A 19,811-nucleotide genomic window follows, 5' to 3' on the forward strand; every position below is an offset into this window, starting at 1 on the left:
CGCAATCAAATGTTAAGTTCCTGATTAGAGTTGACAAATGACCGGTGTTTTTTTTCTTTTTAATCATTTCATCTCTAGCTCCAGGGGATGCTGGGAATACCTATATGCAAATGTACTCCGGAATGGGGCGGAGCCAGAGCCGATTGCTATCCCAGAAGTCAGAGCGAAAGGCTGGGGGGGGGGGGTAAGAGGGGTAACCCCGGGAAACTTGTTGAATCTGAAAAGATGGCGGCGCCGGAGGCGGGGCGCTATGGTGAATGTGGCCCACGGCCTCCTACTCGGCTGGGCGCCCGGGCCAGTCAGGTGTGTAAGGGGTCGCGAGAATCTCGGACGGCCTCCGGACGGCGTGCGCCGCTGCTCGGAGCCTCGCTGGTTCCGCAGGACTTGGGGGCGGGGCCTGTGGGGTCAGAGGGCGGGACTGGGAGCAAAGGATGCTGGGAAGCCGTCCCGGAGCGCTCGAGGGGCGGGGCCTAGCTGGGGAACTCCGGGTGAAGCCTGCGGCTGGCGGGGGTTCCGGTAAGTCCGGGGCGGAGCCTGTGGATCGCGGTTCGGCCTAGGGCGCTGGGGGCGGGGCTTCGGGGCTCCGGGGCGGGGTCGTCGTCGTCGTCCTCCTCCTCCTTTCCCGCCTGCACCGCCGTGGTCACCCGGGCCTCCATCAGAAGGGATTGCTGGGACCTAAGTAAGTCACCGCGCCTCAGCTTTCCCCCACTCAGGTGGAAGTCCGCGAGGCCCCCGTTTCCTGCACTCGGCCTTCGCGCTCGCTGTTCCCGCGGGCCCCACACTCCCTCCGTCCGCCATTGGCCTCCACGCCAAGTCACGTCGGGGCCCCTCTGTGTGTTCAACCTGCGGCCCCATGGCTGCTGCGGCCGGCCCGGGAAGCCTAGCTGTTCTGGAGGCTGAGCTCAGAGGACCGAGCTTCAAAGCCAGCTCATGCAGGAACAGCCCGGGAGGCGGTTTTATGCCCCCCCCCGTCGGTGATGGGGCTCGAACCCTGGGTCTGGGCCCTGCCCCTGAGCGTTTTCAACTCAGGGCTAACTCTCTACCGCTTTGAAGCCCACAGCGCCACTCCCCATGTTCTGATAGTTAATGGGAGAGAAGAGTCTCAGGAATCTTCACGCCCTGTGGCTGGCTTTGAACTGTGATCCTTAGATCTCAGCCACCATGCCTGGCAAAGAAAGTGGGTTCTCTTGATTGCAGGAGCTTGGGGGCAACGTGGGCAACATAGCGAAGACTTTTCTCCTCCCCCCCAAAAAAAAATTCTCACATAAAAACAAGCAGTGGCTCACGCCTGTCATCCTAGCTACTCAGGAGGCTGAGATCTGAGGATCAAGGTTCAAAGCCAGCCTGGGCACAAAAAGACCTGAGACTCTTATCTCCAATTAAAACTGGAAGTGGGGCTTGGCTCAAGGGTAGGGTAGTAGCCTTGAGCTGAAGAGCTCAGGGACAGCACCCATGGCAGAGTTCAAGTCCCATGAGCCACAAAAACAAGCAAAAAGCATAAGCTTGGTTTACAGGCCCATGCTGTAATCGTAACTACTCAGGAGGATCATGAGATCTGAGGTTCATGGTTCAAAGCCAGGCAGGGCAGGAATATCTGTGATACTCTTTTCTCCGGTTAACAACCAAAAAACTGGAGCTCTGTGGTTCAAAGTAGTAGAGTGCTAGACTTGAGCTGAGGAGCTTAAGAACAGCACTCAGGCCCAGAGTTCAAGCCCTAACTGACACAACAACCTAAAAAAAAAAGAAACTGGGGCATGGCTAATGTAGTAGAATGCTTTTTTAGCCAGTGTAAGGCCTTGTGTTCAAACCCCAGTACTGTTAAAAGCTCAGAACTGCAGTTCTCCCCCTCTCCCTCAGACTAATGAGGTTGGGGGGAAGGCTTTCCTGTTGCTAAGCCACACCTTCCTCCCCCAGGATCCGGGGACCGTCCTTGGTGCCGTGGGCATGATGGATCTGGCCTATGTCTGCGAATGGGAGAAATGGCCCAAGAATACCTACTGTCCTTCTGTGCCCCTGGCCTGTGCCTGGTCCTGCCGCAATCTCATTGCCTTTACCACAGACCTCCGCAACGATGACCAGGGTCTGTCCCCCTGCCCCTCTGCTGCTGGACGTGCCACCCAGGCTGGGTCTTGATCTGGCAAGGTGGCCTGCACCTGCCAGTGCCCTCCCTCGCCAGATACATGGCACGTGGGAGAATAGCTCTGTGCAGGTGGACAGGGCTATGGTGGTGCGGTGGGGACCACGCAAAGGCTGTACCTCTTATGCCCCAAGTTTCCAGAGCAAGTGTGTCATGATGGCTTTGCCCAAAAGAGGCGTGTGTCGGCTGTGCCCAGCTTGCCATTGTTCTGCTAATATGCACTCCTTACCAGGAATTGGAGAAGCACAGAAAATCAGGGCAATGAAGAGCTATGACCCAGTGCAGAAACACCTACTCTTCTTGTCAGGGTCATTCTCTTCCAGTTCAACTTCTGTGTCTCTTTCCTTCACTACCTCCCCCTCGACACCTCCCTGCTTTGTGTGTGCACACGTGTGTGTGCATGCCAGTACTGTAGTGTGTTGCTGGAGCATAAACGTAGGACCTGAGCGCCATCTTTGAGCTTTTTCATTCACAGCTAAGTTACTGCTTGAGCCACAGCTCCACTTCTAGCTTTTTGCTGGTTCATTGGAGATAAGAGTCTCAGACTTTCCTGCCTGAGCTGACTATTGATCCTCAATCCTCATCTCAGCCTTTACAGGCATGAGCCACTAGCACCCAGCCTTTCTGTCTCTCTGTTTCTCTGTCTCTCTATGTCTCATTTATTTATTTATTGCCAGTGTTGGGGCTTGAACTCAGGGCCCAGGCACTATTCTTGAGGTTCCTCAAGGCTAGCACTCTGCCACTTGAGCCACAGTGCCACTTTCGGCCTTTTCTGTATATGTGGTACCGAGGAATCAAACCTGGGTCTCTGTGCATGCTAGGCGAGCACTACCATTAGACCATACTCCCGACCCCTGTCTATCTCTTTTTAAACCATGGCTGCAGCCACACTGGTGGTGCAGCTTCCAGGCTTGCAGGAGCCCGGGTGGCCTCCATCACTGTGAGGAAATTGTATGCCAGCCCAGGCTGAGAACACCTATCCCCTGCAGACCTGGCTCGCATGATCCACATCCTGGACACGGAGCACCCGTGGGACGTGCACTCTGTCAGCTCAGGCCACAGCGAGGTCATCACCTGCCTGGAGTGGGACCAGTCAGGTGAGGGGCCAGGGTCTCTGTCACCCAGTACCCTCCACTCCAAATCCCAGAGCACACTGTCTTTCCCTGTCAGACCTATGAGCATTGTCACTGTGTGTCCCCGCTGCCATGTGACACTGTTGTATTCACAGTCACTTCCCCAGTGGGTCTTGTGCCCCCAAATGCTCCATTCGTGACCACTGCACAGGACTGGCCCTTCTCGACCTGACACACTCTATGCACAGCTGCCCACACCCAGTGTGGGATTTGTGACGCACTCTGTCCCCGCAGGCTCCCGCCTCCTGTCAGCTGATGCTGATGGGCAGATCAAGTGCTGGAGCATGGCGGACCACTTGGCCAATAGCTGGGGGAGCTCAGTGGGCAGCCTGGTGGAGGGGGACCCCATCGTGGCCCTGTCCTGGCTGCACAACGGTGTGAAGCTGGCTCTGCACGTGGAAAAGGTGAGCGGGTGAGGTGGACAGGAGTGTGTGCCCCACACAGCCACCCGGCAGCCTGTGTGCGCGTGTAGGTGAAAACTTACCATGTAAGGCTGTTTGAGGCAGGGGGCTGTGCTGGGCCTGCCCTTGCAGTGATGATGCTTTTGGTCATACGGCCATCTCTGCTGTTCTAGCATCCGAGCTGGGCTGTGGCATGCACGGATCTGTCCATTCAGAGGCAGGATGGTGGGCTTCCCTAGGTGGGCAGCATTGGGATGTCTGATTCAGGGCCCAGCTCTTGGGTAATGGGGGAGTGGTACACAGGTAGAAGGGGTACGGGGATAAACTGTGTGCATGCCACAACCAGGCAAATGCAGAGGGACAAGAGGCCAGGCAGGCAGGCAGGAGAGTGGCCACATGTGACTGCCAAAGGTACCTGGGCCCAGCTGGCGCTCAGAAGCTCAGCCACCCTGGTTCTGCTCAGGGACAAGGGGTACAAAGGTGTGTTCATGTCTTGAGTGGGTATAAGACAAGAATTCACAGATTGAGGGGCCAAGAGTTTGGCCTAGTGGTTAAAGTGCTTGCCTAGCATGCACGAAGACCAGGGTTCAATTCCTTAGTACCACATCCATAGAAAAAAGCCGGAAGAGGTGCTGAGGCTCGAGTCGTAGAGCTCTAGCCTTGAGAAAGTCCAAGGACAGTGCTCAGGCCCTGAGTTCAAGCCCCAGGACTGGCCAAAAACAAAACAAAACAAACGCAAGGCTAGGAGCTCACATCATGCCACAGCTGCCAGGGTGGGATAGGCCAGGACGTGAGGCCTTAGGCTGGGGCAGGTGGCTCTGTAAAGATGCTTCCAGTTTCCACAGTAACATATTTAGAGAACTGGGACCCTGGACAGGCTGGAGCTGTGGCTCAAGTGGTAGAGAACCAGCCTTGAGTTGAAGCCCCAGATCTAGCACCAAAGAAAAACAGCCGGAAGAGTAGCTAAGGATGTATCTGGTGCCTCATAGAACCCTAGGAGTCTACAAAGTGCAGGCCCCCAACAAACAGTCCCCAGTCCCTACCTGGGCCTTCAACTCAGGGCCTGAACACAGACCTTGGGCTTTCTGCCATTTGAGCCACAGCACCACTTCTGGCTTTTTCTATGTAGTGGTACTGAGGAATTGAACCACTCTACCACTAGGCCAAACTCCCAGCCCCCCACCTGTTCTTACAGTGCCATTTTAGTGCATACAACTCAGCCCCCTTGTGTACCTCCTGTGTGTTGCTTGTCTTCTCCTGGCCACTGAGGTGGAAGCAGCAGGTTTCACCCCAGGGAACTAGAAACCACAAGGCCCAGGAAAAGTTCTTAGTGTGTTGTATGTATGCGATCCCATGTGATCCTTACCGTGGAAGTGTAAATGTCACTGTTCCCATCTTCCAGAAGAGGAGACTGTGGCTCCCTTCCCAGTTCTCCTGGGGTTCTCACATCCTCTGAGCTCAGCTTCACACTTGCTGCCCTCTCCCACATTCCTGCCTGGAGTTTTGTTTCCTTTTTTCTTTTTCTTTTTTTTTTTTTTAAACTATTATGTTTATTTATTTTTTGGTTACTCGTGGGGTTTGAACTCTTGGCCTGGGCACTATCCCTGAGCTCTTCAGCTCCATGCTAATGCTCTACCATCTGAGCCACAGTACCCCTTCCAGTTTTCTGGTGGTTCATTGGAGATAAGAGTCTCATGGGCTTTCCTGCCTGGGCTGGCTTTGAACCTCGATCCTCAGATCTCAGCCTCTTGTGTAGCCAGGATGACTGGGGTGAGTCACCAGTGCCCAGCAATGCCTGGAAGTTTTATGTGGGTACAGCTCTGGGTCCTGGAAGCACACCCTGAAAAGTGTCCCCCTCACCCCTCTCTCCGTGCAGTCGGGCGCATCCAGCTTCGGGGAGAAGTTCTCCCGTGTCAAGTTCTCGCCGTCACTCACGCTGTTTGGCGGCAAGCCCATGGAGGGCTGGATCGCGGTCACGGTCAGCGGCCTGGTCACCGTGTCTCTGCTCAAGCCCAACGGGCAGGTGCTGACGTCCACCGAGAGCCTGTGTCGGCTGCGAGGCCGCGTGGCGCTGGCCGACATCGCCTTCACCGGCGGCGGCAACATCGTGGTGGCCACGGCGGATGGCAGCAGCACGTCGCCTGTGCAGTTCTACAAGGTGTGCGTGAGCGTGGTGAGCGAGAAGTGCCGCATCGACACGGAGATCCTGCCCTCGCTCTTCATGCGCTGCACCACCGACGTCAACCGCAAGGACAAATTCCCCGCCATCACGCACCTCAAGTTCCTGGCCCGAGACATGTCGGAGCAGGTGAGTCACGGGAGCCGGGGTGGCCTGGCTGCCTCTGCTTCCGGGGGCCACTCTACCACGTGAGCCAAAGTGCAACTTGTAGTTTTTGAGTAGTTACTTGTCGATAAGAGTCTCTGGGAGCCAGTGTGGTGGGGTGGCTCACACCTGTAATCCTAGGTACTGAGGAGGCTGAGATCTGAGGATCAGAGTTCAAAGCCAGCCTGGGCACAAAAGGAACTGAGATTCTTATCTCCAATTAATCTCTAGAAAAGGGGAAGTGGGGCTATGGCTCAAGAGTAGGGTGGTAGCCTGGAGCTGAAGAGCTCAGGGACAACACCAGGCCCAGTTCAAGCCCCATGATCCACCAAAAAAAAATAAAGAGTCTCATGGGGACTTTTCTGCCCAGGCAGGCTTTGAACCACGATCCTCAGATCTCAGCCTTCTGAGTAGTTAAGATTACAGCCATAAACCACCAGCACCTGGCACCTTTTCAGCTTTTTAGTGGTTCATTGGAGATGAGTCTCATGGCTTTAAACCATAACCCTCAGATCTCAGCCTCCTGAGTAGCTAGGATTACAGGCGTGAGCCACCATGCCTGGCTTGATGGCTTCTCCGTGTCCACTCCGTCAGGTGAAATCACATAGCCATAGGTTCTGGGATCCAGATGGGCCAATACTCACTGCCTCCAGCTTTGCTGGGTTCATTGTTCTCATGAACTCTTGTCGTGCTTCCTCTCCTTCCCCCCACACCTCCACCAGGCAGCGGCCCTCCATGCTGATGTCCACTGCCAGTACAGCCTCTATCACTGGACTTGGGTGGGCTAGCACAGAGCAGGCTGGACTCCATGGCGGGCCTGTGATAGGGGGCTTGCGGGGTGCGTGCAGGACAGAGCTACTGTGAGTACCCAGGGCTCTGGGCAGACATGGATGGCTGGGCCCTGGTTCTTACTGCGCTGCCCTCCAGGTGCTCCTGTGTGCATCCAGCCAGACAAGCAGCCTGGTGGAGTGCTGGTCCCTGCGGAAGGAGGGGCTTCCTGTGAACAACATCTTCCAGCAGATCTCTCCTGTGGGTAAGTGTCTGCAGGCAAGGGTCTGGTCTCCCTTGGGTGAGTTTCTTGTGAGTGGATGAGTCTCCGTGGGAGGGTGAGTCTCTCGTGGAGTCACAGGAGCCCCCACCTGCCTTTCAGAGGGCACGTGGGGAATTTCGGCCATGGAGCTTTGGGCATGTTAGGCAAATACCCTGTTGCCCCCTGCTTTTTTTTTTTTTTTTTTTTTTTTTTTGCCAGTCCTAAGGCCTGAACTCAGGGCCTGAGCACTATCCTTGGGGCTTTCTCAATGCTAGTGCTTTACCACTTGAGCCACAGCACCACTTCCAGCTTTTTCTGTATATGTGGTAGCCAGGAATAGACCCCAGGGATTTGTGCAAGCTAGGCAAGCACTCTACCATGCTCTACTAGGCTATGCTTCCAGCCCTGCCCCCTGCCCTGGGGGCTAACTTTTGTGTGCATCTCAGCTGTTCTTCCTCTTTAAGTTCGGAAGAGGCTGTTGTCATCCTGGCCCACTTGAGGAAAAGTAATCTTCCTCACCACTATCACAGTGGGGAGCTGGCAGAACACTTGGTGCAAAGGTCCTGGGGCAGGAGAGCAGTGGGCAGAAGCAAGATGAATCAGTGACAGGGAAGATCAGCAGTATACACAGGCCGAAGTGCAGTACTTGTCCTAAAAGTCATCGTGAAACTATGATTGGAGAGAAAGATGAGGCTGGGGACTCACTGGCTTTGGCTAAACAAGGACCTTCCACCCCTAGTCTCTCCTTTAGTCCTTCCTCTGACCAACCCTCCCAGCACCCCCAGAGCTGACACCTTCCCTGGCTGGCCGCCCAGCTCCTGCCTGTCGGCTGCCTGCTGAGATGTTTTGCAGCAGATGAAAGCCAGCTTGGCCTTCTGCTGATTAACGCTAATGGGCCCTTGAGTGGCCAAGCATTCAGGAGCAGGAATCGGAAGCCACTAATGAAGCCGTGTCAAGAGGCCCTCCCGACTCTGCGGCCTGCGCTGCGGGGGGCCTGCACTGTGGGGGCCTGCGCGGCGGGGGCGGTTACGTCAATGGCCTATTGTGGCTGCCAGACGGCCGCCCTCCCACAGCCGACTGTGAGTCACCAGGCTTAGCTGGCTCAATGACGCCACCTGCCTCATGGCCACAACCCTTGTCCCCAGGCAGTCGTCTGTGTCCTGTGCAGGTGGGACGTTGGTTCCTGCCTCCAGCCCAGCCCCGCCCCCCTCACCCACGGGGACAACCCTCAGCTTGGTGTTCTGGAGGGGAAAGAGGTGACAACCCTGTCATCTAGAAGCCTGGATGCCTGCTGTGTGGGGCTTTGTCACAGCTGCCAGCTTACTGCTGGGGTCTGTTACTGTAACTGTCCCCATGAGACACAGATGTCCACAGGACAGACCCCTCCCATAGCCTCTCACTCTGTGATCTCAACTACAGTGCACATTTTCTTCTGGGCCATTTTGGGTGGGGTGGGTGCAGGGACTCCCCGTGTTGCCAGGCAGGCGCTGTGAACAGATCCCAACAGCTCTTTGAGGTCTAACCCACATCCCTTCCTGCCACTGCTCTATCTCAGCCTCAGGCTATCACTCTAGGGACTTTTGGCTTCTGGCTGGGCACAGGTTCCTGAGCTGACTGTCCCTCATGGGCCTGTATCATGCTGGGAGGGGGTGGGGGTCCCCACGGCTTGTTGGTGGGCAGGCTTCCACCTAAGACTTTAGGCCAGAAACAGAAAACCTACTTGAGCTGGGTGAGGGCAAGCTGGGAATCCAGACTGCATGGCCTTGAGGTCAGCCTGTGGCCAATCAGGAGGGCGTGTCCATCAGTTCTCCCTCTCCTGCTTTGCATAAAACTGCAGCACTGAATCCCATTGGCCCACCCTGAACCCACTAGGTGGGTCTGGAGTCCTCTGATTGGCCAGGCCAGGGTCCTCTTCTTGGGTCAGGGCCGGGGGGGGGGACACGGGGGGGGGCTGGGGCACTGGCACTATTACCACCTTTCAGTCTGACCTTGTCCTATCCAATGTTCCAGTTGGTGACAAACAGCCCATGATCCTCAAATGGCGTATCCTGTCGGCCACCAATGACCTGGACCGTGTGTCGGCTGTGGCACTGCCCAAGCTGCCCATCTCACTCACCAACACTGACCTCAAGGTGGCCAGCGACACCCAGTTCTACCCTGGCCTCGGTACACGGAGAGAGTGTGGAATGTGGTCCCAGCGTGGCTCCTGATGGCCACGCCCACGTGCGCGATGGGCTCCCAGGACTGAGGCGTGGTTTACTCTGCTGTCATGGCAGCATACCGTGACTCGGGCCCTCTCCTCCCCAGAGCTTGCTCACTTGCTTCCTGGTGACTGAAAAGGACACTTGTCAAAGTCTGCCCGAGGCTGGGGGCCCTTATCTGTAGCCCCAGAGGGCCTACCTGCTGAAGTCTTGGCAGAGCTCAGCATGGCTGTTGGCTGGTCATTTAGCTCTCAGGGGACAAGTGGGAGGGTTGACGGCCCCTGACAGTTGTCATGCAGTGCCACGTGGCTTGCTCTACGGTTCTAAGAGCTGCCAGGCCTCGGGCAGCGCAGCTTCTCCTGACCTCTGGTCTTGTCCATGCCACGGTGAGGTTCTTGGGTCCTGGACCAGGGGTTTCCAGGGCCCCTCCAGTGGGCGCCCTCTCCACCTGTCCCCTAGAGGTGCCTATCGGCCCTGCCCAAGCTGGCTGCAAGGAACCTGGTTAGAGCCTGAAGCCCCTTGGGTCTCAGGTCCTGAGGAGCACAGCTGTTCTTCCCCACGGACAAGAGCAGGGGACCCCTGGCACGGGCTCTTCCTCCACTCTGACCCCATGCCTGTATTCCCAGGGCTGGCACTGGCATTCCACGATGGCAGTGTCCACATTGTGCACCGGCTCTCCCTGCAAACCATGGCCGTGTTCTACAGCTCCGCTGCCCCGCGCTCCTTGGACGAGCCTGCTGTCAAGCGCCCCCGCACCACAGGCCCCGCCGTCCACTTCAAGGCCATGCAGCTATCCTGGACATCTCTGGCCCTCGTGGGCATCGACAACCACGGAAAGGTGAGTGCCAGAGCAGACTGCAGGTGGAGCTCCAGAGGGAGGGAGGGCGCCCTGAGCCCTCCCTGCCCCATCAGTGGGCACTGACCTCCAAGCCTGCTGTATACTACGCCGGATCAGAGGGGACAACTGTGGTGGACACCTCACGTGTCACAGAGGCCACAGTGTCCCATGTAATACCACACGGGAGCCTGATGTGCACTGAGAGCCATTAGGGCAAAGGACAAATAGCATGTGTGTGCCATGCACTTGTGTGCTACAGGCAGCAGCCCCTCCCCACAGCCCACAGGTCCCCAGAGGTCCACATCCGGTCCCTGTACACTGTGGCCCGCCTGTAAGATGGCCCAGCCCTGCAGATCTCTGTCTGGCAGGACTCTTGTCTGCTGAGGTCTCTGCAGACACCTTGGCACTGCTGGTGGCTTTCTGCCAACACTGTCACCTTGAACTCAGAGTCTTGTACTCTCTCTGTTGGCTTTTGTTTTTCCAGTCCTTGGCCTTGAACTCAGGGCCTGGGCACTGTCCTTGGGTTTTTCTCAAGGCTAGTGCTCTACCACTTGAGCCACAGCACCCCTTCTAGTATTTTCTATGTATGTGGCATCAAGGAATTGAACCCAGGGCTTGGGACATGCTAGGCAAGCACTCTACCACTAGTCCATACATACTCCTGGCTCTCTCTTGGCTTTTTGCTCAAGGATAGTGCTCTACCACTTGAGCTGTACCTCCCCTCCTTGCCTTTCTAAATGGGCACTGGCGGCTCACACCTATAATCCTAAGTACTCAAGAGGCTTAGATCTGAAGATCACGGTTCAAAGCCAGCCAGGGCAGGAAAATTCGTGAGAGTCTTTAATGAATCACCAAGTCTGGAAGTGGAGCTATGACTTAAGTGGTAGAGCACTGGCACTCATTGGGTGGTCCTGAGCTTTGAACTTGGAGCCCTGCCCTTGCTTCTCCAAGTCCTCTTCTGCTTGAGCCACTCAAATGGCCATCCACAGGGCTGGCAGGCCCAGAAGGGCAAGGGCAGGAGGCGGGGCGCACGCTCCCACCCATACCCCCATCTCGCCTCTCTGCCTCCCACAGCTCAGCATGCTCCGGATCTCACCCTCCCTGGGCCACCCACTGGAGGCCAAGCTGGGCCTGCAGCACCTGCTCTTCCTGCTGGAGTACTGCATGGTGACGGGCTACGACTGGTGGGATATCCTGCTGCACGTGCAGCCCGGCATGGTGCAGAGCCTGGTAGAGAAGCTGCATGAGGAGTACATGCGCCAGAAGCCCGCCCTGCAGCAGGTGGGCTCTGCCCGGGCCACAAAGGCGGGGGGGCGGGGGGGGGAGTGGGCTCCCAGCCATGAGAACCAATGGATCCCCAACCAGTTGCCAGGTTTCAAACCTGGCCTGGAGGACGCTTCTGTGGGGGAAGTCCTGGGGCCCTGAGTGTGAAACTCGGGGTTCTAAACCCAGCAATGCAATCAGAAGTGGTTCTCAGCTAGACCCCAATGGCTCATGCCTATAATTCTAGCTACTCAGGAAGCTGAGATGGAAGGATGGTGGTTCAAAGACAGCCCAGACAGAAAAGTCTGTGAGACTCCTATCTCCACCACCAGAAAACCAGAAGTGGAGTTGTGGCTCAAAGTGGTAGAATGCTAGCCTTGAGCTCAGAGACAGTACCTAGGCCTTGAGTTCAAGTCTTACCACCCACCCGAACAAAAAAGCTGAAGGACAGAGCATAGGCCCTGAGTTCAAGTCCCAGTACCAGTGCAAAGAAACAAAACCAAACCAAACCATGGTTCTTAGGCAGGACTTAAAGGACAGAAGCCCTATGTGTGGTAGGCCCAGAGCTGACCAGAATGACACCTGCCACTGACAGCCCCAACTGTGTGGAACCCCGGAGTGTCTCACACTGTCTTTCCTGCCGGGCTGAGTTTCCTTCTTCCCTCAGCGATGTGGACACTTGGAGACCCACTGATTGCATGGGCCTCCCCACAGCTGAGCTGGATGTAGGGAGAGGCCCCGCTGTGGCCTTGGCTGCCCGCTCACTGCCCGCCCCCCCAGGTCCTCTCCACGCGCATCCTGGCTATGAAGGCCTCCCTGTGCAAGCTGTCGCCGTGCACGGTGACCCGCGTGTGCGACTACCACACGAAGCTCTTCCTTATGGCCATCAGCTCCACGCTCAAGTCCCTGCTGTGCCCGCACTTCCTCAACACACCCGACAAGAGCCCCGGCGACCGCCTGGCCGAGATCTGCGCCAAGATTACTGACGTGGGTGAGTGCCGCCCGGCCGCGTCCGCTCCCTGTCATCCCTGGCTGTGGAGGGATTCAGGCCCATGGTGGAAAGTGTACACCAAAGCCGGCTCCCCCGACACAGCCCGGGAGCTGTGGACCCTCACCTCCTCCTGTTTGGGGGAGGTACTGGGGCTTTGACTTAGGCTCGTGCTTGCTGGGCAGGCACTCTTAACACCTGAGGCAGGCGCGCGCACACACACACACACACACCCACCCCTTTTTGTGCTTTCCTTATTTTTCAGACAGGGTCTCATATTTCCTCAGTTCCCAGTCATAGGCTTTTGCTAACTTTCTGCCTGGGCTGGCCACGAACCACCATCCACCCAAGCTGGGATTCCAGGTGTGAACCACCACACCACATCTGTCACTTTTCTATATTTCTAGCAGGGCTTGGTGGCTCACGCTTATAATCCTAGCTACTCAGGAGGCTGAGATCTGAGGATGAAGGTTCAAAGCCCACCTGGGCACAAAAGGACCTGAGACTCTTCTAGAAAAGGGGAAGTGGGGCTTGGCTCAAGGGAAGGGTGGTAGCCTTGAGCTGCAGAGCTCTGGGACAGCGCCTAGGCCGAGTTCAAGCCTCATGACCTACGGGCGTGTGCCACCACACCCCCCTTGCGTGTGATAATTTCAGTAGGACGCCTCTGAGATCGCCGTGACAGGTGTCCGCTGGGTCTGCTAGATACTGGGGCAGGGGTGCTCACAGTTGCAGGAGGTAGAGCTCCCCTTCAAGGTGGGACACGTGGTCCTCAGAGTCCCTGCAAAGGCACCCAGTTATGCAGAGGGCCCTGGGCCCATACAAGGTGGGTGTGGGGCCTGTGCATAAAGCCCGATCAGCTCAGCCACGCCGCCACTGGCCTTGGCGAGTTGAGCGCATGGCAGATTGGAGGACAGGTTGCCGGGGTGGGGGGTGGGGGCATGGTGCTGAGTCCGTCCACATGCGCACTGCACACGTCACTCTCTCAGGAGGGCCCAGGCAACCTTGAGCGCCCACACATGTCTCCCTGCAGACATCGACAAGGTCATGATCAACCTCAAAACGGAGGAGTTCGTGCTGGACATGAGCACGCTCCAGGCGCTGCAGCAGCTCCTGCAGTGGGTGGGCGACTTTGTGCTGTACCTGCTGGCCAGCCTGCCCAACCAGGTGCGGTCCAGCCCTCCTCTGCCCGCCCCCAGCCCCTCCTCCTGTGGCCTCTCCACAAAGCCCTGCCCACAGTCCCTGACGCCTCTCAACTCTGCCTCTGATCCCTCCCTCATCTCTCTCCCATGCCCAACCAATTTTGTTTGTCTCGTGCCAGTCTTGGGGCTTGAACTCAGGGCCTGCATGCTGTCCCTTAGCATTTTTGTTGTTGTTGTTCAAAACTGGCACTCTACCACTTGAGCCACAGCTCCACTTCCAGCTTTTTGGTGGTAAATGGGAAGTAAGAGTCTTGCAGACTTTCCTGCCTGGCCTGGCTTTGAACCTGCTCCTCAGATCTCAGCCTCCTGCGTAGCTGGGGTGACAGGTGTGAGCCAGCAGCCCCTGGCTCATCCCTCACTTTAGCTGAGGCTTGAGGACACAGGACAGGTCGCCCCTGCTCCCCTCCCCTCCCCAGACCCCCCAGGTACACATGTCCATTTGCCTTGTGGGCTGTGTGTCCCTTGCTTCCCCGGGGTCTCACAAGTCCCGTGAGTTCCGGCCAGCAGTGCTCTCTGGTGTCTTTCAGCCCAGGCCCTGGGACGCTGGGGCCAGGAGCTAGAAGCCCTTGTCCCCACCCCTCCACTCCAGGGAAGAGCCAAGGGCCGGTCATGGCTGGTTCTCACACCAGCCACCTCTGCCCAGGGCTCACCGCTTCGACCAGGCCACAGCTTCCTGCGAGATGGGGCCTCCCTGGGCATGCTTCGAGAGCTGATGGTTGTCATCCGCATCTGGGGCCTGCTGAAGCCCAGCTGCCTGCCTGTGTACACCGCCACCTCCGACACGCAGGACAGCATGTCCCTGCTCTTCCGCCTGCTCACCAAACTGTGGATCTGCTGTGAGGCGCCTCTTCCTTCCCATCTCCCCACCAGAATCCAAGTCCTGGATGTCTCCCTACCAAAGTATAAGCCCTGCAGTTAGACACAGCTGTCTTGACTCTCGGGCGATCCTTGGCCATCAGTGCCAGGTGTCTTGGGTTACTGGGTGAGACATGTCTGGACAGCCATGCTGCATATCTTGAGTTTCTGTGTCCAGTCAGGGCTCAACAGCTTCCTGTTCCTCAGCGGAAAGACTAGGGCCCTGGAAAAGCACCTTCCCGGGGTTCCAGCCAGGGCAGGGCAGAGCCATACGAAATAGAGCCAGGAGCCCCAAGGAAACTCAGTCCTCCAGATCGCAATTGGCAGAATTCCTGGCAAGCTGCTGAACTTGGGGTCCCCCCTTCTCCTTCCTGTAGGCCGGGACGATGGCCCAGCTAGTGAGCCTGACGAGGCGCTGGTGGACGAATGCTGCTTACTGCCCAGCCAGCTGCTGGTGCCCAGCTTGGACTGGCTGCCCGCCAGCGACAGCCTGGTGAGCCGCCTGCAGCCTAAGCAACCGCTTCGTCTGTTCTTTGGCCGGGCACCCCCACTTCCTGGCAATGCCACCACCCTGCAGCTGGACGGCCTGGTCAGGTATGTGCTGCCCCTGTGCCCAGGCTCGCTCTGGGGTACTTCTTCCCTCCCTGCCACTCCCTCCGTCACGCCTGCCCTGGGCCTTAGCCTGGCCTGTCTCTGGAGAAGGTTCCCCACGATCTGTCACCTTATCCCAGAACCCAGGACTCCTGAGGGTCCTCCTTCCAGCAGCTTTCAGGGCTGAGCATGCGTGGAAGCAAGTCTCGTCCCAAACGTAGCCTGCCTGAGCTGTGGCGCTGAGAGAAAGGAGCTGGAGGCTCACGCCTCTCACCCTGGCAACTGAGGAAGCTGAGATCAGAGGATCCAGATGCGAAGCCAGCCGGGGCAGAAGAGTCTGCGAGACTACCTCCAAACAACCAGCAAAAAGCTGGGACTGGAGGCATGGCTTAAGTGGTAGAGCGTGAGCTGTGACAGGCCATGAGTTCATACCTCAGAACTGGCAAGAAAAAAGAAAATTCTGACCTTCTCAGTGGGCTTTGAAGCCTTCCAGCCTGTGGTTTGCACATATAATTGTGATTTTCCTTCATTTTATTTATTTGGCAGCACTAGAGATAGACTTCGGTCTTGCACCATTAGGTGAGGGCTACACACTGAGCTGCCCCTACCCTCACGTGCACGCATGTGTGTGTGTGTGTGAGTGTGAGTGCACACTCGTACGGGGCGTGAACTCACTGCCTCATGTTGTTGTTAAGCTTTTCCTCTCACAGTTGGCTCTCTGCTACTTACAGCCACACCTCTCCTCCAGTCCAGCATCTTACTGGTTAATTAGAGATGAAGGATTAGGGTCTTTTTATTTTGCCAGGGTTGGCTTTGAACCTCGTCCTCCACATCTCAACCTCCTGTATGTCTAGGATTACAGACACGAGCCACAGGCACCCAGATTGACGGTTTTGATGTGTGTGCCAGTCTTGGGACTTGAAATCAGGGCCTGGGCGCTGTCCCTGAGCTTCTTTTGCTCAAGGCTAGTGCTCTACCCCTTGAGCCACAGCACCACTTGCACTTTTCTGGTGGTTCACTAGAGATGAGTCTTAACACGCTTTCCTGCCCGGGCTGGCTTTGAACCGTGACCCTCAGATCTCAGCCTCTTGAGTAGATGACAGGCGTGAGCCAGCACACCCGGCTCCCGGGGCATGGTGGCCATGTTGCCGCTCTGGGGTGTGGAGGGTGGCAGCCCCACGCTGATCCCTCCACCGTCTCCTCTCATCCCAGGGCACCCGGCCAGCCCAAGATTGACCACCTGCGGAGGCTGCACCTGGGCGCCTACCCCACCGAGGAGTGCAAGGCCTGCACCAGGTGAGGACCCCCCTTCTGGACTCTGGGCAGCCTGGGGCTCTGAGGTGTCTAGGCATCTTGGGGGGAACCTGCATGTCCTGCCTCATCCCCCCAAAAAAATCCAGGAGCCCCGTGTGGCAGCGAATTGACGGCTCGGCGTCCTTGGCTGCCATGACGCAGGCTCCAGTGCCACATGCCCCAGCGTGGCCAAGCAAGCCAGGGAGCCCTGGGCCGTCTCTCCTGCTCAGGATGGCCAGGGGTGCCCTGGGTGCGGGGAACTGCATTCCCAGGGCAGGGGAACAACAAGTGCAAAGTCCAGAGGCGGGGGGAACAGGCCAGAGGAACACTGCTGTACAGGGCCGGCTGTCCTCGGCTCCCCCAGGTGCGGCTGTGTCACCATGCTCAAGTCACCCAACACCACGACAGCGGTGAAGCAGTGGGAGCAGCGGTGGATAAAGAACTGCCTGTGTGGAGGGCTGTGGCGGAGGGTACCCCTAAGCTACTCCTGAAACGGGGATACCGGTCACCCTGGGGATAGACTCACCAGGCCCACGATGCCATCCCTCACCCCGACAAAGGCCACGTCTGGTGCAGTGCTGCTATTTGCATGGCCAAGTGGCCTGGTGGTCACTGGCCAAGGCCAGAGGGACTCAGTAAAGCGCCTGACTGGGCTCAGCCCTGCCCTGCAGTTGTGTTGTCTGTCTCAGTTGGAGCCCAGGCGCCCCCTACAGTCACCCGCAGGTATGTCCAGGCCTCCGCCTTGGCTCCCAGTGGTGGCCCTGAATGTTCCTGGTTAGCCAGAAGCTGAGGGCTCGAACTTGGAAGTCTCGCCACTCAGAAGGCTGAGGATTGCGTTTGAAGGCAGCCCAGGCAGACAGTTGACGAGACTCTCAGCTCTCATGAACCAGCCAAAGCAGGAAGTGGAGCTGTGGCTAAAACGGTAGAGCACCAACCTCGAACAAAAGAGCCAAGTGGGAGCACAAGACCCTGAGTTCAAACCTCAGCACCCACTCTCTCACACACACACACACACACACACACACACACACACACACACACACACACACGTATGCACACCTAGAACGTCCCTGCTGTGTCCGCTGGCAGAGGTGGGGGCCGTGGGGTGAGGCTACTTGAGCCTCCTGCCTTGATCTCCCACCAGTGCCCGAGGGAGCTAGACGGAATAAATAACTGTGCCTCAGGCCTTGGTTGTCCCTGTGGTTCTGTGTGGCCTTTGCCCTTAGCACTGTTCCCCTTGGATGCCCACATGGATGGAGCACTGAGCATGTGTCAGGGGCAGGGAGCCCGCATGGGCTGAGAGTGGGCATGGTGGATGAGGACCCTGGTCTCTCCAGCCCTGTCACACGACAGCGGGGGCTCTGGGTTTCTGGGCTCAGCTGGCTCAAGCTGGCACTGAGTTGGCTGAAGCCAGCAGGGGCTCTGTCTTCACACAGCAGCCAGGAATGGTCTGCCAGTCCCCTGCTGGCCAGCCCAGTCCCTGCTAATTACTTCTGCTTGCTTTCTGGAGGCTGAGAGGCAGCACCCCGTGGAGGAGGAGTGCAGAGGATGCAGGGGGCCTGCGCGCGCGGGCCCTGCTTGTGGATAGGGTGGACGGGCCCCCTGAAGGCTGAGCAGGGCTCGAGACCAGGTCAGCTCAGACCGAGTTCTGACCTCATGCTGAGGCTCTGCCGCTCTTCCAGCGACAATGACCTGGCCTCCCACTCTGATGTCATCATGGGGTGGGGGGGAGAGGGGAGATGGTTTCCTTTTTCTTTGTTTGTGCCCATTGTGGAGGTTGAACTCAGGGCCTGAGCCTTGTCCCTGAGCTTTTTGGCTCAAGGCTAGTGCTCTACCCCTTGTGCCACAGCTCCACTTCCGGCTTTCTACTGGCTCATTGGAGATAAGCATCTCACAGAATTAGGATCCAGTATGTTGCAAAGGGGATTGGCTGTTCTTAACCCCACCCTGACAGTACCTGATCCCAAGGTCAGCAACAAGGGACACCTGCCATGTATTACTTGACCCATTTCTCAGTTACAGGCAGGGCAGGATGCTGCTGGCACTGTCTCACCTCTCCAGCCCTCTGAGCACCCTCTGGCTGCAGCATGAGGCCAGAGAGCCTTAGAGCTGGCTGCCGGTCCCCCACTCCATGGGAAGCTCCCCCTACTACGACTGCCCCAGCCCTGCGGCACAACCTGCCCCGCAGAAGCAGGATCTGCATGCCCAGGATACCCCTGCAGCCTGCTCTTCTTTCTCTTTTGGCACTCATGGGGCTTGAACTCAGGGCCTGGGTGCTGCCCCTGAGCTCCTTTGCTGAAAGCTAGCACTCTACCACTTTGAGCCACAGCTCTACTTTGATTTTCTGGTTTTCTCGTGGTTCATTGGTGATAACAGACTTGTCTGCCCAGACTGGCTTTGAACCACAATCCTCAGATCTCAGCCTCCTGAGGAGCTAGGATTACAGGTGTGAACCCACCTGCACCTGGCAAAGGCCCTATGAGTTACCTTCCATGCATAGAAATAGCTGCCAAAGACAAACCATGTGCTGGTGGCTCACTCCTGTAAGCTACTGAGGAGACTGAGATCTGAGTGGCATGGTTCAAAGCTACCCAAGTAGGAAAAGTCCACAAGACTCCAGCCAAAAAAAAAAAAAAAAAGCCCGGCAAAAAGCTGCAAGTAGGGACCAGGAGTGTGGCATAGTGGTAGAGTGGTTGCCTAGTATGTACAAAGCCCTGGGTTCGATTCCTACGTACCATGAACACACACAAAAAAGCTGGAAGTAGTGCTGTGGCTCGAGTGGTAAAGCGTTAACTTTGAGTAAGTCCAAAGACAGTGCCCAGGCCCTGAGTTCAAGCCCCAAGACTGGGGAAAAAAAAAAAAAGCTGCAAGTAGAGCTGTGGCTCACAGTGGTAAAAACACTATTCCTTGAGCAAAGAAGTTCCAGGCAGCACCCAGACCCTGAGTTCAGACCTCAGTATAGACACAAAAACAAATAAATAAAAGTGCCCAGAGGAAGGTAGTTTCAGGGTGAACAAGCCAATTCCATGTCTTCATTCCCAGGGGAACAGGTGACTTTTCTTCTCAGAGCCTCATCCTCCCCATGCACTGCGGCCCTCCCCGTGGCTGTTCCTCCACAGAGGAGAAAAGGCATTCCTCTATCACCTGTTAGGTCACTGCTCAAAAGGGAGCTTAGGTCCAGGGGTGCTAAGTCACCCCAGCCCCTAGCAGGTTTGCTGACCAAGAGAATCATTACCTCTTTGAGCCTGTTTCCCCTGCTCAGACTACACTGCCATCTCCACCCAGTCGTGGAGTCTTGCTGGGCAACTGGGGTGAAGATAAAGAAAGGTGTGCGGGAGGGGCGACATCAGCTCCTCCATCCTAGACTCTGGGAAGGCGAGGGCGCCGCTGTGTGGCCGGTCTCGGAAAGACACCTGGTCTTCAAGGTGGAAAGGCATTGGGTCTCTGGGCTCATGCCACGGGCGCCCCCAGGCCCCCCGCCGGGCCAGCCTCCCTCGGGCCGCGCTCCACCCCTGCCCCGCTGCAGGTGTTCAAGGACCGGCAGGACCCGGGATTAAAT

General features: G+C 57.2%; 1 protein-coding gene across 2 annotated transcripts; it reads left to right on the plus strand.

Annotated features, from left to right (window-relative positions):
* The first annotated feature begins 185 nt into the window (after positions 1-185).
* Positions 186-16,894, plus strand: Med16 (mediator complex subunit 16). 2 transcript variants are annotated; one of them, XM_090339737.1, is made up of 15 exons: positions 186-303; positions 1,915-2,080; positions 3,127-3,234; positions 3,505-3,674; positions 5,548-5,979; positions 6,922-7,027; positions 9,035-9,190; positions 9,852-10,063; positions 11,138-11,344; positions 12,107-12,317; positions 13,345-13,478; positions 14,157-14,349; positions 14,746-14,962; positions 16,172-16,255; positions 16,617-16,894. In XM_090339737.1, exons 1-15 carry the CDS (start codon positions 226-228, stop codon positions 16,741-16,743), a joined length of 2,601 nt encoding a protein of 866 aa, XP_090195863.1. In that variant the 5' UTR covers positions 186-225; the 3' UTR covers positions 16,744-16,894. The 2 variants fall into 2 exon arrangements, with proteins under 2 accessions (XP_090195863.1, XP_090195857.1); XM_090339731.1 differs by lacking the exon at positions 186-303 and having other exon boundaries at positions 1,919-2,080.
* Positions 16,895-19,811: the final 2,917 nt, after the last annotated feature.

This window comes from Megascapheus bottae, chromosome 1, assembly GCF_031878675.1.
Source record: "Megascapheus bottae isolate mThoBot1 chromosome 1, mThoBot2.hap1, whole genome shotgun sequence".
NCBI classification, from domain to species: domain Eukaryota; kingdom Metazoa; phylum Chordata; class Mammalia; order Rodentia; family Geomyidae; genus Megascapheus; species Megascapheus bottae.

What these genes read in the sequence shown, in the direction of transcription:
- Med16 (XM_090339737.1), top strand. Translation starts at nt 226, where the DNA reads ATGGCGGCGCCGGAGGCGGGGCGCTATGGTGAATGTGGCCCACGGCCT. An exon ending in CCAGCAGATCTCTCCTGTGG is followed by an intron (nt 7,028 to 9,034) that starts GTAAGTGTCTGC and finishes CCAATGTTCCAG; the next exon opens with TTGGTGACAAACAGCCCATG. An exon ending in CGCCAAGATTACTGACGTGG is followed by an intron (nt 12,318 to 13,344) that starts GTGAGTGCCGCC and finishes GTCTCCCTGCAG; the next exon opens with ACATCGACAAGGTCATGATC.